Genomic DNA, 16,692 nt, shown 5'->3' on the forward strand with positions numbered 1-16,692 from the left:
GTTTTTCTTGCATCTGTTAGGGTTTTCATTTTTTTTCATTTTTTATAGCTTGTGTTTTCATTATTTAGTTTTATTCCTTTTTTTTTTACCAGAATTTACTTATTTGCTTTATTGCATTTTCACTTTTTATTTTATTGCAAGTGTAAGATTGCAAGCAAACTGATTCATTTTGAGCAACAGATTTACAATCCCCCCCCCCAATTGTGTGAGGATTGCCTCTGCCTTTGTGACGCGCCCGGCGCTGCGTCTTTCCCCGCTTCTTGCCCCCCGTTATATCAGTATTCTGCAGTGGTGTCGTGGCGCAGTTATAAAATTGCAGGTTACTTTTCTTTCTGCCTTTTTCATACTTAAGAAACTGTCTGGAAAGTGAGAAGCTGCGAGGTCATAAAACAGTGGGATTGAAGGGTCATATTATTTTTACCATGGTTACTAAGACCTGTAAAGACACCGTCCTGCCGTCCCTTTGTGTCGCGGCTGAATGTTCTTTCTCCAGATTGCACCGTCTTCCTCGCATCACTTGTGTGCTGCCTCCTTTGTCATAAACTAGGACATGGCAGCAATTGTACAAATATCAGCTACTGTTTTATATAAAATATCATAAAGTGCCATAAAAAGGAGACGAAATGTGTCAGCTATAGAGATAATTGTTAGACCTAAAAAGGAGAGTAATGAACACAACCTAAAAGGATGGGATAAAAGCCACAAAATTTGGGTGGTCAAGCCCCGCCTATTTACATAGGACACACCCACAGAACATATAACCCCCTCACCGTACACCCCAAAATAAATATAGACCACTCACCAAAAACACCCTTAAAAAAAGTGAATTTTTCCAATAAACACAAACCGAACCCTCTAAAAAAATGACCTTGAAAAAATATGGACTGTGGAACCCCTAAATACATACAGACCAGGCCAGAAGACCTAAATTACAAAAACACTAGAGACCCTAAAAGATAGAAAACCCCACACCGGACCCCCTCAAAATGACGTTCATAATAAATAAATAAAAATGCCAGACCGGACTCCTTAAATAATTTCAACGACCAGACCAGAACCCCTTAAAATAAAGCCCCTAAATCTCCTAAATAAATGCAGACCCCCAGATCAGACCCCGTAAACTAAATCAATCCCCAGACAAGATCCCCTTAAAAATACAGACTCTTAAATAAGTATAGACCCCAGACTAGAGCCCAGAAATTAATTCAACCCCCAGACCAGATCCCCTAAATAAATTCAGCCCCAGACCAGACCCCCTAAATTAATTCAACCCCCAGCCCAGACCCCTTAAAAATATAGACACTAGATCTCCTAAATAAATTAAGCCCCAAGACCAGATCCCCTAAATTAATTCAACCCCTAGACTAGACCCCCTTAAAAATATAGACCCTAGATCTAAAGAAATTCAGCCCCTAGACCAGATCCCATGAAAAATAAAGCCCCTAGATCTCCTAACTAAATACAGACCCCCTAAATAAATTCAACCCCTCAGACCAGACCCCCTTAAAAATATAGAGCCTAGATCTCCTAAATAAATAAAGACCCCCATACCAGACCTCCTAAATAAATTCAACCTCCAGACCAGAATCCCTTAAAACAACGCCCCTAGATCTCCTAAATAAATGTAGACCCCAGACCAGACCACCTAAATGAATTCAACCCCCAGACCCCCTTAAAAATATAGACCCTAGATCTCCTAAAATTTAGGAGATCTAGGGTCTATATTTTTAAATATAGACTTAAATTAATTTAGGGGGTCTGTATTTATTTAGGACCTAAATAAATACAGACCCCCTAAATTAATTTAATCGCCAGACCAGGCCCCCTTAAAAATAAAGTCCCTAGATCTCCTCCCTAAATAAATTCAACCCCCAAACCCTCTTAAAAGTACAAACCCTTGATCTCCTAACTAAATATAGACCCCAAACAAACCAGACCTCTTAAATTACTTGAACCCCCAGACCAGCTCCCCTTAAAAATAAAGTCCCTAGATCTCCTAAATAAATGTAGACCCCCAGACCAGACCCCCTAAATTAATTCAACCATCAGACCAGATCCCCTTAAAAATATAGCCCCTAGATCTCCTAAATAAATACAGACCCTAAGTTAATACACTCCAGGCACCCTTAACTAATACAAACCCTCTCAGAAAGAACTCTGACCACCTAAAATTTGAGCCAAGACCTAAATTGAGCCTAAACAAGTCCAGACCCCAGACCCTCTTAAATATACAGATCCTAGACCAAATACCCCAAACTAATGTAAACCCCAGACTTCCTTAACACAGACCCCCTGACCAGCTTCCCTCAATATATACATACCCAGACTCAAAATCCAGACCCCCATACGAGGCTGCCTAAAAATACAGACTCCAGAAATGACCCCTTCAGAAATGCAGCTTTTAGACCACCAAAATGTATACCCTAAACCAAATACTACCAAAGACCCAAAACTTATATAAACAGCAGACTTCCCTAACTAATACAGACCCCAGATCGGACCCTCTAGACAAGTAAAAACCCAAGATTAAACTCCAGTCCAGACCACTTGACAAGTTCTTCTTCGCTTCTGTAACCCATAGTCATCAGCTCTTCTGTTACCAGTAAAGGACACGGTGTCCGGATGTATATTTCATAGAAGAAACTGCTGCCCTAATGGGGCATATGGGCAAAAACTAAGACTGCCCAATCTAATGGTAACGAGGTGACTCTGATAACTCTTCCCCAGTCTACACAGCAAAGCTGACAGCTGAACTAGAACTGGAAATGGCATTTCATTGTGAGTTCCATTGGATGATGTAAAAACTAATATTTCATGATTTTGTTATATAAATATGAAAAGAAACTTTTTTGTTAATTTATAAAATGAATAGTAAAATATAAAAAAGATTTCTCGAAAACTAAAAAGCAAAGTCTGACTGAAATATTTAATTGACATGTCTGACAATTAGAATCGTAAAGGATTAAAAAAACATGGCCGCTTCCTTTCAGGATCTTCACATCTGTCCATGGGTTGTGTCTCGTACGGCATCTCTTCTCCATTAAAGTGAATGGGACAGAGCTGCAATACCACATACAACCTGCGGACAAGTGTGGCACTGGTTAGGAAGAAATCAGGCACATTTGTCTAATCAGTAATACTACGTATCGTTATTAATACCGCGCTTGTATCGTGCTTTTTCAGGTCCGCGTCACGCAGGGAAAGGAACCTTGTCACTTACTGAGCTTGTTCAAAGAAAAGCCTCTCATTATATACAAAGACGGCACATCCCGGAAAGGCGGCCAGACGGCCCCCGCTGCGGTCAGACTCTTCCAGGTCCGCAGGAACTTGTCTTCCATCACGCGCATAATGGAGGTAACTATCCGGAAGTTCATTAACCGCATCACAAGGACCAGAATGAATATTTCTTCATTTCCTCCGTCGTTGTCTTCTTTCCCATCTTTTCCTTCTGATTCTTTTATGTTCATTCCTTTTACATCTGCCAGGGAAATATCACCATCTGAAAAAAGCGCATCTCCTTGTGGGACAACTTGCCCTGAGAAGAAGCAAATGAGTAGATCCAGGGAGATGGCCAACTCCAGGGGGAAGCTGTGCTGCTCATGTGCCGATCACCAGGGCACTTGGTGCATGCGCAGAACTCCAATTTTCATTTATTTTTAATTCCTTTTCCTACACTTTCTTCCCTCCATCTTCTCACTCTCTTACAGCTTCCACTTTCTTCCCATGCACATCTCTTCCTTTGAATTCTTCTTCCATTCCTTTCCTGTTTACATCCCATTCTTCCATTCCTTCTTTTTACATTCTCATTATGCTCAAATCTCATCCCTCCTTCTTCTTACATCCTCCTGCTCACCTCCCTTCCTTCTCCTCACATCCTCCTCCTGCTCACCTCCCTTCCTTCCTTACTTTTCCTCACATCCTCCTGCTCACCTCCCTTCCTTCTCCTCACATCCTCCTCCTGCTCACCTCCCTTCCTTCCTTCTCCTCACATCCTCCTCCTGCTCACCTCCTTTCCTTCCTTCTCCTCACATCCTCCTCCTGCTCACCTCCCTTCCTTACTTACTTCTCCTCACATCCTCCTCCTGCTCACCTCCCTTCCTTCCTTACTTCTCCTCACATCCTCCTCCTGCTCACCTCCCTTCCTTCCTTCTCCTCACATCCTCCTCCTGCTCACCTCTCTTCCTTCTCCTCACATCCTCCTCCTGCTCACCTCCCTTCCTTCCTTCTCCTCACATCCTCCTCCTGCTCACCTCCCTTCCTTACTTCTCCTCACATCCTCCTCCTGCTCACCTCCCTTCCTTCCTACCTTACTTCTCCTCACATCCTCCTCCTGCTCTCCTCACTTCCTTCCTTACTTCTCCTCACATCCTCCTCCTGCTCACCTCTCTTCCTTCTTTCTTCTCCTCACATCCTCCTCCTGCTCACCTCTCTTCCTTCTTTCTTCTCCTCACATCCTCCTCCTGCTCACCTCTTGCTTCTTTCTTCTCCTCACATCCTCCTCCTGCTCACCTCTCTTGCTTCTTTCTTCTCCTCACATCCTCCTCCTGCTCACCTCTCTTCCTTCTTTCTTCTCCTCACATCCTCCTCCTGCTCACCTCCCTTCCTTACTTCTCCTCACATCCTCCTCCTGCTCACCTCCCTTCCTTCCTTACTTCTCCTCACATCCTCCTCCTGCTCACCTCTCTTCCTTCTTTCTTCTCCTCACATCCTCCTCCTGCTCACCTCTCTTCCTTCTTTCTTCTCCTCATATCCTCCTCCTGCTCACCTCTCTTCCTTCTTTCTTCTCCTCACATCCTCCTCCTGCTCACCTCTCTTGCTTCTTTCTTCTCCTCACATCCTCCTCCTGCTCACCTCTCTTCCTTCTTTCTTCTCCTCACATCCTCCTCCTGCTCACCTCTCTTGCTTCTTTCTTCTCCTCACATCCTCCTCCTGCTCACCTCTCTTGCTTCTTTCTTCTCCTCACATCCTCCTCCTGCTCACCTCTCTTGCTTCTTTCTTCTCCTCACATCCTCCTCCTGCTCACCTCTCTTCCTTCTTTCTTCTCCTCACATCCTCCTCCTGCTCACCTCTCTTCCTTCTTTCTTCTCCTCACATCCTCCTCCTGCTCACCTCTCTTCCTTCTTTCTTCTCCTCACATCCTCCTCCTGCTCACCTCTCTTCCTTCTTTCTTCTCCTCACATCCTCCTCCTGCTCACCTCTCTTCCTTCTTTCTTCTCCTCACATCCTCCTCCTGCTCACCTCTCTTCCTTCTTTCTTCTCCTCACATCCTCCTCCTGCTCACCTCTCTTGCTTCTTTCTTCTCCTCACATCCTCCTCCTGCTCACCTCTCTTCCTTCTTTCTTCTCCTCACATCCTCCTCCTGCTCACCTCTCTTCCTTCTTCTCACATCCTCCTCCTGCTCACCTCTCTTCCTTCTTTCTTCTCCTCACATCCTCCTCCTGCTCACCTCTCTTCCTTCTTTCTTCTCCTCACATCCTCCTCCTGCTCTCCTCGCTTCCTTCTTTCTTCTCCTCACATCCTCCTCCTGCTCACCTCTCTTCCTTCTTTCTTCTCCTCACATCCTCCTCCTGCTCACCTCTCTTCCTTCTTTCTTCTCCTCACATCCTCCTCCTGCTCACCTCTCTTCCTTCTTTCTTCTCCTCACATCCTCCTCCTGCTCACCTCTCTTCCTTCTTTCTTCTCCTCACATCCTCCTCCTGCTCACCTCTCTTCCTTCTTTCTTCTCCTCACATCCTCCTCCTGCTCTCCTCGCTTCCTTCTCCTCACATCCTCCTCCTGCTCTCCTCTCTTCCTTCTTTCTTCTCCTCACATCCTCCTCCTGCTCACCTCTTCCTTCTTTCTTTTCCTCACATCCTCCTCCTGCTCACCTCTCTTGCTTCTTTCTTCTCCTCACATCCTCCTCCTGCTCACCTCTCTTCCTTTTCTTCTCACATCCTCCTCCTGCTCTCCTCGCTTCCTTCTTTCTTCTCCTCACATCCTCCTCCTGCTCTCCTCTCTTCCTTCTCCTCACATCCTCCTCCTGCTCACCTCTCTTCCTTCTTTCTTCTCCTCACATCCTCCTCCTGCTCACCTCTCTTCCTTCTCACATCCTCCTCCTGCTCACCTCTCTTCCTTCTCACATCCTCCTCCTGCTCACCTCTTTCTTCTCCTCACATCCTCCTCCTGCTCACCTCTGTTCCTTCTTTCTTCTCCTCACATCCTCCTCCTGCTCACCTCTGTTCCTTCTTTCTTCTCCTCACATCCTCCTCCTGTTCACCTCTCTTCCTTCCTTCTCACATCCTCCTCCTGCTCACCTCTATTCCTTCTTTCTTCTCACATCCTCCTCCTGCTCACCTCTCTTCCTTCTTTCTTCTCACATCCTCCTCCTGCTCACCTCTCTTCCTTCTTTCTTCTCACATCCTCCTCCTGCTCACCTCTCTTCCTTCTCCTCACATCCTCCTCCTGCTCACCTCTCTTCCTTCCTTCTCACATCCTCCTCACGCTCACCTCTCTTCCTTCTTTCTTCTCCTCACATCCTCCTCCTGCTCACCTCTCTTCCTTCCTTCTCACATCCTCCTCCTGCTCACCTCTCTTCCTTCCTTCACACATCCTCCTCCTGCTCACCTCTCTTCCTTCTCCTCACATCCTCCTCCTGCTCAGCTCTCTTTCTTCCTTCTCCTCCCATCCTCCTCCTGCTCGCCTCTTTTCCTTCCTTTCTTCTCCTCCCATCCTCCTCCTGCTCCCCTCGCTTCCTTCTTTCTTCTCCTCACATCCTCCTCCTGCTCCCCTCGCTTCCTTTTTTCTTCTCCTCACATCCTCCTCCTGCTCACCTCTCTTCCTTCTTTCTTCTCCTCACATCCTCCTCCTGCTCACCTCCCTTCCTTCCTTCTCCTCACATCCTCCTCCTGCTCACCTCCCTTTCTTCCTTCTCCTCACATCCTCCTCCTGCTCCCCTCGCTTCCTTTTTTCTTTTCCTCACATCCTCCTCCTGCTTACCTCTCTTCCTTCTTTCCTCTCCTCACATCCTCCTCCTGCTCACCTTTTCCTTCCTTTCTTCTCCTCACATCCTCCTCCTGCTCCTCTCTTCCTTCCTTACTTCTCCTCACATCCTCCTCCTGCTCACCGCTCTTCCTTCCTTTCTTCTCCTCGCATCCTCCTCCTGCTCACCGCTCTTCCTTCCTTTCTTCTCCTCACATCCTGTTCCTGCTCAAATTTCATCTTTCTTTTCTGCTCTTTAGATGTCTTTCCCATCAATCTTCCTTCTCTTTACATCCCCTTCCTGCTGAATTCTCTTCCATCTCCTTAAATCCTCTTCATACACACTTTACTTCCTTTTCTTCTCTTTGCATCCCTTCCTGCATGAACCTCATCTTTCTCCTATTCTTAAAGTTTTCCCTTTTTTAAAACTCACATCTAATCCTACCCTATGCTTTCTTGTTTTTACATCTGGTGCCCGAAAGCTTTTCCTTTCCTGTCATTACTTCCCCTTCCAACCCACACTTCACCTTTCTCCTTTCTCCCCTTCCTTTCTGTCTTCTCCTTATATCTTCTTCGCACTCACGTTTCGTCTTACACTTTATTGTTCTTACATCTGCTTCCCTAAATGTCTTCCTCCCTTTATTCCTTCCTTCCCTGTCTTGTCCTTCCCTTTCTTGTCCTTACTTCCACCTTCCGCTCACATCTCCTTCCCTTTCTTGTCCTTACTTCCACCTTCCGCTCACATCTCTTCCTTCTTTTTCTTGTCCTTACCTCACCTTCCACTCACAACTCTTCCTTCCCTTTCTTGTCCTTACCTCCACCTTTCGCTCACATCTCTTCCTTCCCTTTCATGTCCTTACTTCAACCTTCGCTCACGTTTCTTCCTTTTCTTTCTTGTCCTTACATCCACTTTCCGCTCACATCTCTTCCTTCCCTTCCTTGTCCTTACCTCACCTTCCGCTCACATCTCTTCCTTCCCTTTCTTGTCCTTACCTCCACCTTCCTCTCACATCTCTTCCTTCCCTTCCTTGTCCTTACATCCACTTTCCGCTCACATCTCTTCCTTCCCTTCCTTGTCCTTACCTCACCTTCCGCTCACATCTCTTCCTTCCCTTTCTTGTCCTTACCTCCACCTTCCTCTCACATCTCTTCCTTCCCTTTCTTGTCCTTACCTCCACTTTCCGCTCACATCTCTTCCTTCCCTTCCTTGTCCTTACCTCATCTTCCGCTCACATCTCTTCCTTCCCTTCCTTGTCCTTACCTCATCTTCCGCTCACATCTCTTCCTTCCCTTCCTTGTCCATACCTCATCTTCCGCTCACATCTCTTCCTTGCCTTTCTTGTCTTTACATCCACCTTCCTCTCACATCTCTTCCTTCCCTTTCTTGTCCTTACATCCACATTCCGCTCGTATCACTTCCTTCCCTTACTTGTCTTTACTTCCACCTTCCGCACACATCTTTCTTCCCTTTCTTGTCCTTACCTCCACCTTTCTCCCACATCTCTTCCTTCCCTTTCTTGTCTTTACTTCCACCTTCTGCTCACATCTTTCTTCCACATCTTTCTTCCTAACCTCCACATTCCGCTCACATCTCTTTTGTCCCTTTCTTGTCCTTACTTCTACCTTCCGCTCACATCTCTTCCTTCCCTTTCTTGTCCTTACCTCCACCTTCCTCTCACATCTCTTACTTACTTTCTTTCTTGTCCTTACTTCTACTTTCCGCTCACATCTCTTCCTTTCTTTCTTGTCCTTACCTCCACCTTCCTCTCACATTTCCTTCCCTTTCTTGTCCTTACATCCACCTTCCGCTCACATCTTTCTTCCCTTTCTTGTCCTTACCTCCACCTTCCTCTCACATCTCTTACTTTCTTTCTTGTCTTTATTTCCTCCTTCCGCTCACATCTTCTCCTTCCCTTTCTTGTCCTTACCTCCACCTTCCTCTCACATTTCCTTCCCTTTCTTGTCCTTACTTCCTCTCACATCTCTTCCTTCCCTTTTTTGTCCTTACCTCCACCTTCCTCTCACATCTCTTACTTTCTTTCTTGTCCTTATTTCCTCCTTCCTCACACATCTCTTCCTTTCTTTCTTGTCCTTACTTCCACCTTCCGCTCACATCTCTCCCTACATCCCGTCACCGCTCATATTTTCTTCCCTTTCTTCTTCCATTTCTCTTATGCCATGTAACACAAGACTTTATGATAATAGGACCTTACAATGGAGACAATAACTTTACAATTATCCTCCGATAACTGAGGACACTTGAAGCCATCTGTGTACATGAAATCATTATTTCTTCACTTCCATTTGTACATTTCCAGGTAGATGCAGCCACCTCCTCACTCAATTCTAATGATGTGTTTGTGCTGAAACTGAAGAATAATTCCGGCTATGAGTGGATAGGAAGAGGCGCGAGCGGAGAAGAAGAGAAGGGGGCCGGTTACATCACCAATCTCCTCAAATGCAAGACAACTCGGATTAAAGAAGGACAGGAACCAGGTCTGACGTTTCTTTTATTTGCATCCTAATAAGCAAATCTTTGAAAATTAGCTTCTGATGAGGAACGCCGCTCTTGGCTATCTTCTCAGGCTCAAAGATAGTTAATTAGGGATAATGGATATGTACGACCACGATATTAAGACGGCCAACACTGGACCTCTGTTCTTGGTGACTGTTGGAGCCCCCAATGATTAGACACTTTTCTTCTGTCCTTTGGATAGGTGATAGGTTGTAACTGTGGGAAAACCCCTTTAAGTCAATGGAAGCTGAAATATTTAAATATGAAGACGCATTTGTCTTATCCTTTATGTAACAAATGTGCCCATTCACAAAATGGTGACATCAGACTCAGCCCTTGGGTCTAAACTGAAAGGCACAATGTTACTTCAGGATAGTGAGGGACAGGGGCTCTCTACTGCCCCTCACACTAGGGGACCCTAGGCTATCCCTAACCTGTGGATTACTCCTAATGGTGGAGAGGTCAGAGTCCCATGCCTTTTTAAACTCCTGAGGCATACTACTCTAATACCCACTCCTCCTCGGGAAGGGAAGGGGTAGGAGTGAGATGGTAAACAGATAAGGACAGAGAAGGGCAAACCAAAACTCTGACACACTGCACACACAGGAATAGACAAAGGGAGGCTCAAGAGAAAAACAAGAGCAGGAAGGTAGCAACAAAAATGCAACAAGTGTTAACGCCACAATTGTACTCAGGGACAGGGGCTGAATGCTGCCTCTCACACTAGGTGACCCTAGGCTATCCCCCACCTCCGAATTACTCCTAATAGTGGAGTCGTCAGAGTCCCGTGCCTTTCTCTATACTCCTGAAAAATACTACTCTAATACCCCCTCTCCCAGGGATGGAAGGGTCAGGAGCGAGATGGTAAACAGATAAGGACAGACAAGGGAAATCCAAAACTCTGACACACTGCACACAAAACAGGAATAGACAGACAAAGGGAGGCTCAAGAGAAAAAAAAGAGAGCAGGGGGTAGCAACAAAAAGGCAAAAACTCCACAATTGTACTCAGCAACAGATATCACACCAGATAGTCTAGATCACAACACTTCCCCAGACAAACTAAGATAAACTATAGCTGGCATAGGTGGAATAAACCAGCCAGCATATATAAGAAGGGAGCAGATGTGATTGGATCCCTCACAGCAGGTGATCAAAGGAGACTAACAAGCAGACTAGCAGAGATAAACTCCTGTTAGCCTGTCTCTGAATTAGCACTCAGCAGGTTGATGCCTGAGTCTGCCTGCGTAGATCACCAACACCAGAGGAGTTATCAGGCAGACCGTTAGAATCTATAGTCTGAACAGAACTCACCGCTGCCGTGACAGTCAGCGAAGTTTGTGAAAATCTCTGTGGGACACTCAACATCAAGAAATGGAGCATAACTTAGTAAGAAAGGGCCAATTTCCCAGAAAGGAATTTATGAAAATTGGCAAATGTGGTCTAGAGCAGGAGTGCATAACATGTCCTATCCAAGGGGTGACATGGTCATATTGAACCATCCCCAAGCGGTGCACTAAAAATTAACAGGAGACACTGCTGGCAAATCAAAAGTACATCATATGGAAACGGATTCATTTTTACGATGACTGGGCTTAGATTTCTCTTAAACACAGCTTAGTAACATGCAATTCTATGAAATGTTTTTTGACTGTAGATGATTTCTGGAGCTCACTGGGAGGTAAAACATCATACCAGACGTCTGAGCTCCTCGGATCCCAGCTTGCAGATCACCCACCTAGGCTGTACGGCTGCTCAAACAAGTCTGGGAGGTTTGTGGTAAGAAGCTTTTTACCAAATCAATATAAAATTATATTTATTAGGGTTTGCTGACATCTGCAATTAACCCTAGAACGCACAACCATAGAAATAAACCATAGAAAACAAGTAACCTAGCAGGCCTGCGAGGCCCCAGGTATGCGTTTGGCGAGTGTAATGAAAAAAAAACCATCTCATTGCACTCGCACCAATATTATTCAATGAGGCAGTGTTCATCTGAGAGTTTTTCCCCAGCTGCAATAGAGCTACAGTTAGGTCCAGAAATATTTGGACAGTGACACAAGTTTTGTTATTTTAGCTGTTTACAAAAACATGTTCAGAAATACAATTATATATATAATATGGGCTGAAAGTGCACACTCCCAGCTGCAATATGAGAGTTTTCACATCCAAATCGGAGAAAGGGTTTAGGAATCATAGCTCTGTAATGCATAGCCTCCTCTTTTTAAAGGGACCAAAAGTAATTGGACAAGGGACTCTAAGGGCTGCAATTAACTCTGAAGGCGTCTCCCTCGTTAACCTGTAATCAATGAAGTAGTTAAAAGGTCTGGGGTTGATTACAGGTGTGTGGTTTTGCATTTGGAAGCTGTTGCTGTGACCAGACAACATGCGGTCTAAGGAACTCTCAATTGAGGTGAAGCAGAACATCCTAAGGCTGAAAAAAAAGAAAAAATCCATCAGAGAGATAGCAGACATGCTTGGAGTAGCAAAATCAACAGTCGGGTACATTCTGAGAAAAAAGGAATTGACTGGTGAGCTTGGGAACTCAAAAAGGCCTGGGCGTCCACGGATGACCACAGTGGTGGATGATCACTGCATACTTTCTTTGGTGAAGAAGAACCCGTTCATAACATCAACTGAAGTCCAGAACACTCTCAGTGAAGTAGGTGTATCTGTCTCTAAGTCAACAGTAAAGAGAAGACTCCATGAAAGTAAATACAAAGGGTTCACATCTAGATGCAAACCATTCATCAATTCCAAAAATAGACAGGCCAGAGTTAAATTTGCTGAAAAACACCTCATGAAGCCAGCTCAGTTCTGGAAAAGTATTCTATGGACAGATGAGACAAAGATCAACCTGTACCAGAATGATGGGAAGAAAAAAGTTTGGAGAAGAAAGGGAACGGCACATGATCCAAGGCACACCACATCCTCTGTAAAACATGGTGGAGGCAACGTGATGGCATGGGCATGCATGGCTTTCAATGGCACTGGGTCACTTGTGTTTATTGATGACATAACAGCAGACAAGAGTAGCCGGATAAATTCTGAAGTGTACCGGGATATAATTTCTGCCCAGATTCAGCCAAATGCCGCAAAGTTGATCGGACGGCGCTTCATAGTACAGATGGACAATGACCCCAAGCATACAGCCAAAGCTACCCAGGAGTTCATGAGTGCAAAAAAGTGGAACATTCTGCAATGGCCAAGTCAATCACCAGATCTTAACCCAATTGAGCATGCATTTCACTTGCTCAAATCCAGACTTAAGACGGAAAGACCCAGAAACAAGCAAGACCTGAAGGCTGCGGCTGTAAAGGCCTGGCAAAGCATTAAGAAGGAGGAAACCCAGCGTTTGGTGATGTCCATGGGTTCCAGACTTAAGGCAGTGATTGCCTCCAAAGGATTCGCAACAAAATATTGAAAATAAAAATATTTTGTTTGGGTTTGGTTTATTTGTCCAATTACTTTTGACCTCCTAAAATGTGGAGTGTTTGTAAAGAAATGTGTACAGTTCCTACAATTTCTATCAGATGAAGAAAAAACAAAAAGCAGCACCAAATGTGCACTTCAGCACTAAACATTCCAAACTGTACTTATTTTAAAAATTTTGAGATTTTTGGCAAAAAATTGCAATTTCTTGAGCTGCTTCGCCACGTCACGGCAAATCTCATTTGAAGCAGTCCTACACTAAAATATTTTTATAAAATGTGCCATACGGCCTCACATATGAATAGTAGAACTGCTCTCAGCAGCACTCACCTGGTCTATTTCAATCCCGTACCCATGACTGGCGAGGCAGCTCAAGAAATTGCAATTTTTTGCCAAAAATCTCAAAAAATTTTTATAATAAGTACAGTTTGGAATGTTTAGTGCTGAAGTGCACATTTGGTGCTAGCTTTTTGTTTTTTCTTCATTGAATTGGTCGGTGGTTGACCTCCACCTTGCTATGCACCCCAATTTGGGATGTATTCCATCTGTCTAGATTTTGGCGGTTGGTGACTGTTCACATTAAGTCATCAGGCCCTGTCCACAGGCTTTTTACTTCATGCAGCATTTGCTTGGACCTGTCCCGCCCACAGCCATGACTCAGTCATGGGTACGGGATTGAAATAGACCAGGTGAGTGCTGCTAAGAGCAGTTCTACTATTCATATATGAGGCCGTATGGCACATTTTATAAAAATATTTTAGTGTAGGACTGCCTCTAATGAGATTTGCCGTGACGTGGCAAGGCAGCTCAAGAAATTGCAATTTTTTGCCAAAAATCTCAAAATTTTTTTATAATAAGTACAGTTTGGAATGTTTAGTGCTGAAGTGCACATTTGGTGCTGGCTTTTTGTTTTTTCTTCAATTTCTATCAGATATTTTTGTTCAAACTTTCAAATTAAACGTTACAATCTGCACTTGAATTCTGTTGTAGAGGTTTCATTTCAAATCCAATGTGGTGGCATGCAGAGCCCAACTCGCGAAAATTGTGTCACTGTCCAAATATTTCTGGACCTAACTGTATGTAAAAAACATCACAGCATGCAGAGTGTGGCTGTGTATATCAGACAAGACTCGCCAGTGCAAGTCAACGGGCGCAAGAAAAAAATGGGTCGTCACACGAACCATGCGTGTGGTGTTCATGTTTTACACATTTTGATAAATAGCCAATATAAAGCAGACAGCCGGGGGCTGGTACTATAAAGCTGGGTAGGTCCATGGTTATTGGGCCCTCCCCAGTCTACAAATAGCAGCCCGCAGCTGCCCAAGAAGAAGAGAATCACATTAGATGATCCAATTCTGGCTCTTCCTGATTGACCTGGTGCGGTGGCAATTGGGGTAATGATTTTTGGGGGTTGATGTCAGCTGTGTAATGTCAGCTGGCATCAAGCCCAGAGATTAGTAATGGAGAGGCATCTATCAGACACCCCCATTACTAACCCAGTAAGTAAAGAGAAAAAAAATTCACACAAAAATAGTTTATTAGAAAAAACATTCCCCAACTTTTTCCCTGGTTCACCAATTTATGTGTAAAAAAAATCCTATGCAGGTCTGTGGTCCATGGCGTCTGACGTAGTCCACAAATGGAAACCTGAAACACATAGAAAAAGAGAAATAAAAATAAAAGACTTTATTGTTCACCAAGTTATTAGAAAGCAAAATTCCCAGGTCTGACATGATCCAGCATTTCTCATGAGGTTCCTTGATTACTTAGATAAAAGGCTATGGAGTCTCAGCGCGAGGCTCCATAGACTATGAACAGCAGCCATTTCCGGCTCACAATGTGCTCTGTGATACCCAGAGACTGTGATGAACAGTAACATTCCTGAGTCACAGCTCATCAGTGTCGCCGGGTCTTGAAGAGCGCAGTGTAAGCCGGCAAAAGCTGCTGCTCAAAGTCTATGGAGCCTTGTGATTATTTATACGCAGATATGAATGAACCCTTATTATCATTTTCATCTTAAGCCAGTAAATCAGGTAAAACTTTGTAATACATTAGTGGGAGAGTGCGACAAATTTCTTCCTATTAAATACTTATCCCTGATATTTATCATCTAAACCCAGATCGAGGAGGTCCCAGGAGAATTTACACAAGATGATTTAGCAGAAGATGACGTCATGTTACTGGATACATGGGAACAGGTAATATATGCTGCATGACTGTTCTAGATGTCCTGATAACTGCTATAATACTGCTCCTATGTACAAGAATATAACAACTATAATACTGCTCCTATGTACAAGAATATAACTGCTATAATACTGCCCCTATGTACAAGAATATAACTACTATAATACTGCTCCTATGTACAAGAATATAACTACTATAATACTGCCCCTATATACAAGAATATAACTACTATAATACTGCCCCTATGAACAAGAATATAACTACTATAATACTGCCCCGTATGTACAAGAATATAACTACTATAATACTGCCCCCTATGTACAAGAATATAACTACTATAATACTGCCCCTACTTACAAAAATATAACTACTATAATACTGCTCCTATGTACAAGAATATAACTACTATAATACTGCCCCTATGTAAAAGAATATAACTACTATAATACTGCCCCTATATACAAGAATATAGCTACTATAATACTGCCCCTATCTACAAGAATATAACTACTATAATGCTGCCCCTATCTACAAGAATATAACTACTATAATACTGCCCCTATCTACAAGAATATAACTACTATAATACTGCCCCTATATACAAGAATATAACTACTATAATACTGCCCCTACGTACAAGAATATAACTACTATAATACTGCCCCTACTTACAAGAATATAACTGCTATAATACTGCTCCTATGTACAAGAATATAACTACTATAATACTGCCCCTATATACAAGAATATAACTACTATAATACTGACCCTATGTACAAGAATATAACTACTATAATACTGCCCGTAATTACAAGAATATAACTACTATAATACTGCTCCTATGTACAAGAATATAAATACTATAATACTGCCCCTATGTACAAGAATATAACTACTATAATACTGCACCTATGTACAAGAATATATCTACTATAATACTGCTCCTATGTACAAGAATATAACTACTATAATACTGCCCCTATGTACAAGAATATAACTACTATAATACTGCCCCTATGTACAAGAATATATCTACTATAATACTGCTCCTATGTACAAGAATATAACTACTATAATACTGCCCCTATGTACAAGAATATAACTACTATAATACTGCCCCTATATACAAGAATATAACTACTATAATACTGCCCCCTATGTACAAGAATATAACTACTATAATACTGCCCCTACTTACAAGAATATAACTACTATAATACTGCTCCTATGTACAAGAATATAACTACTATAATACTGCCCCTATGTACAAGAAGATAACTACTATAATACTGCCCCCTATGTACAAGAATATAACTACTATAATACTGCCCCCTATGTACAAGAATATAACTACTATAATACTGCCCCTACTTACAAGAATATAACTACTATAATACTGCCCCTATGTACAAGAATATAACTACTATAATACTGCCCCTATCTACAAGAATATAACTACTATAATACTGACCCTATGTACAAGAATATAACTACTATAATACTGCCCCTACTTACAAGAATATAACTACTATAATACTGCTCCTATGTACAAGAATATAAATGCTATAATACTGCCCCTATGTACAAGAATATAACTACTAT

General features: G+C 43.2%; 1 protein-coding gene and 1 long non-coding RNA gene across 2 annotated transcripts in view; one reads left to right on the plus strand and one right to left on the minus strand.

Moving 5' to 3' along the window:
- SCIN (scinderin) overlaps nt 1-16,692 on the plus strand; it is a 135,665-nt gene that overhangs the window by 109,641 nt on the left and 9,332 nt on the right. The window contains exons 11-14 of the mRNA XM_075315716.1: nt 3,184-3,354; nt 9,276-9,453; nt 11,129-11,250; nt 15,024-15,101. Coding sequence (XP_075171831.1) covers nt 3,184-3,354; nt 9,276-9,453; nt 11,129-11,250; nt 15,024-15,101 — 549 coding nt within the window. The remainder of the gene's footprint in view (nt 1-3,183; nt 3,355-9,275; nt 9,454-11,128; nt 11,251-15,023; nt 15,102-16,692) is intronic.
- LOC142243620 (uncharacterized) overlaps nt 14,462-16,692 on the minus strand; it is a 53,621-nt gene continuing 51,390 nt past the window's right edge. Inside the window, exon 3 of the long non-coding RNA XR_012724388.1 lies at nt 14,462-14,550. This is a non-coding gene — a long non-coding RNA (uncharacterized LOC142243620). The remainder of the gene's footprint in view (nt 14,551-16,692) is intronic.

This window comes from Anomaloglossus baeobatrachus, chromosome 6 (genome assembly GCF_048569485.1).
Source record: "Anomaloglossus baeobatrachus isolate aAnoBae1 chromosome 6, aAnoBae1.hap1, whole genome shotgun sequence".
Lineage (NCBI taxonomy): Eukaryota > Metazoa > Chordata > Amphibia > Anura > Aromobatidae > Anomaloglossus > Anomaloglossus baeobatrachus.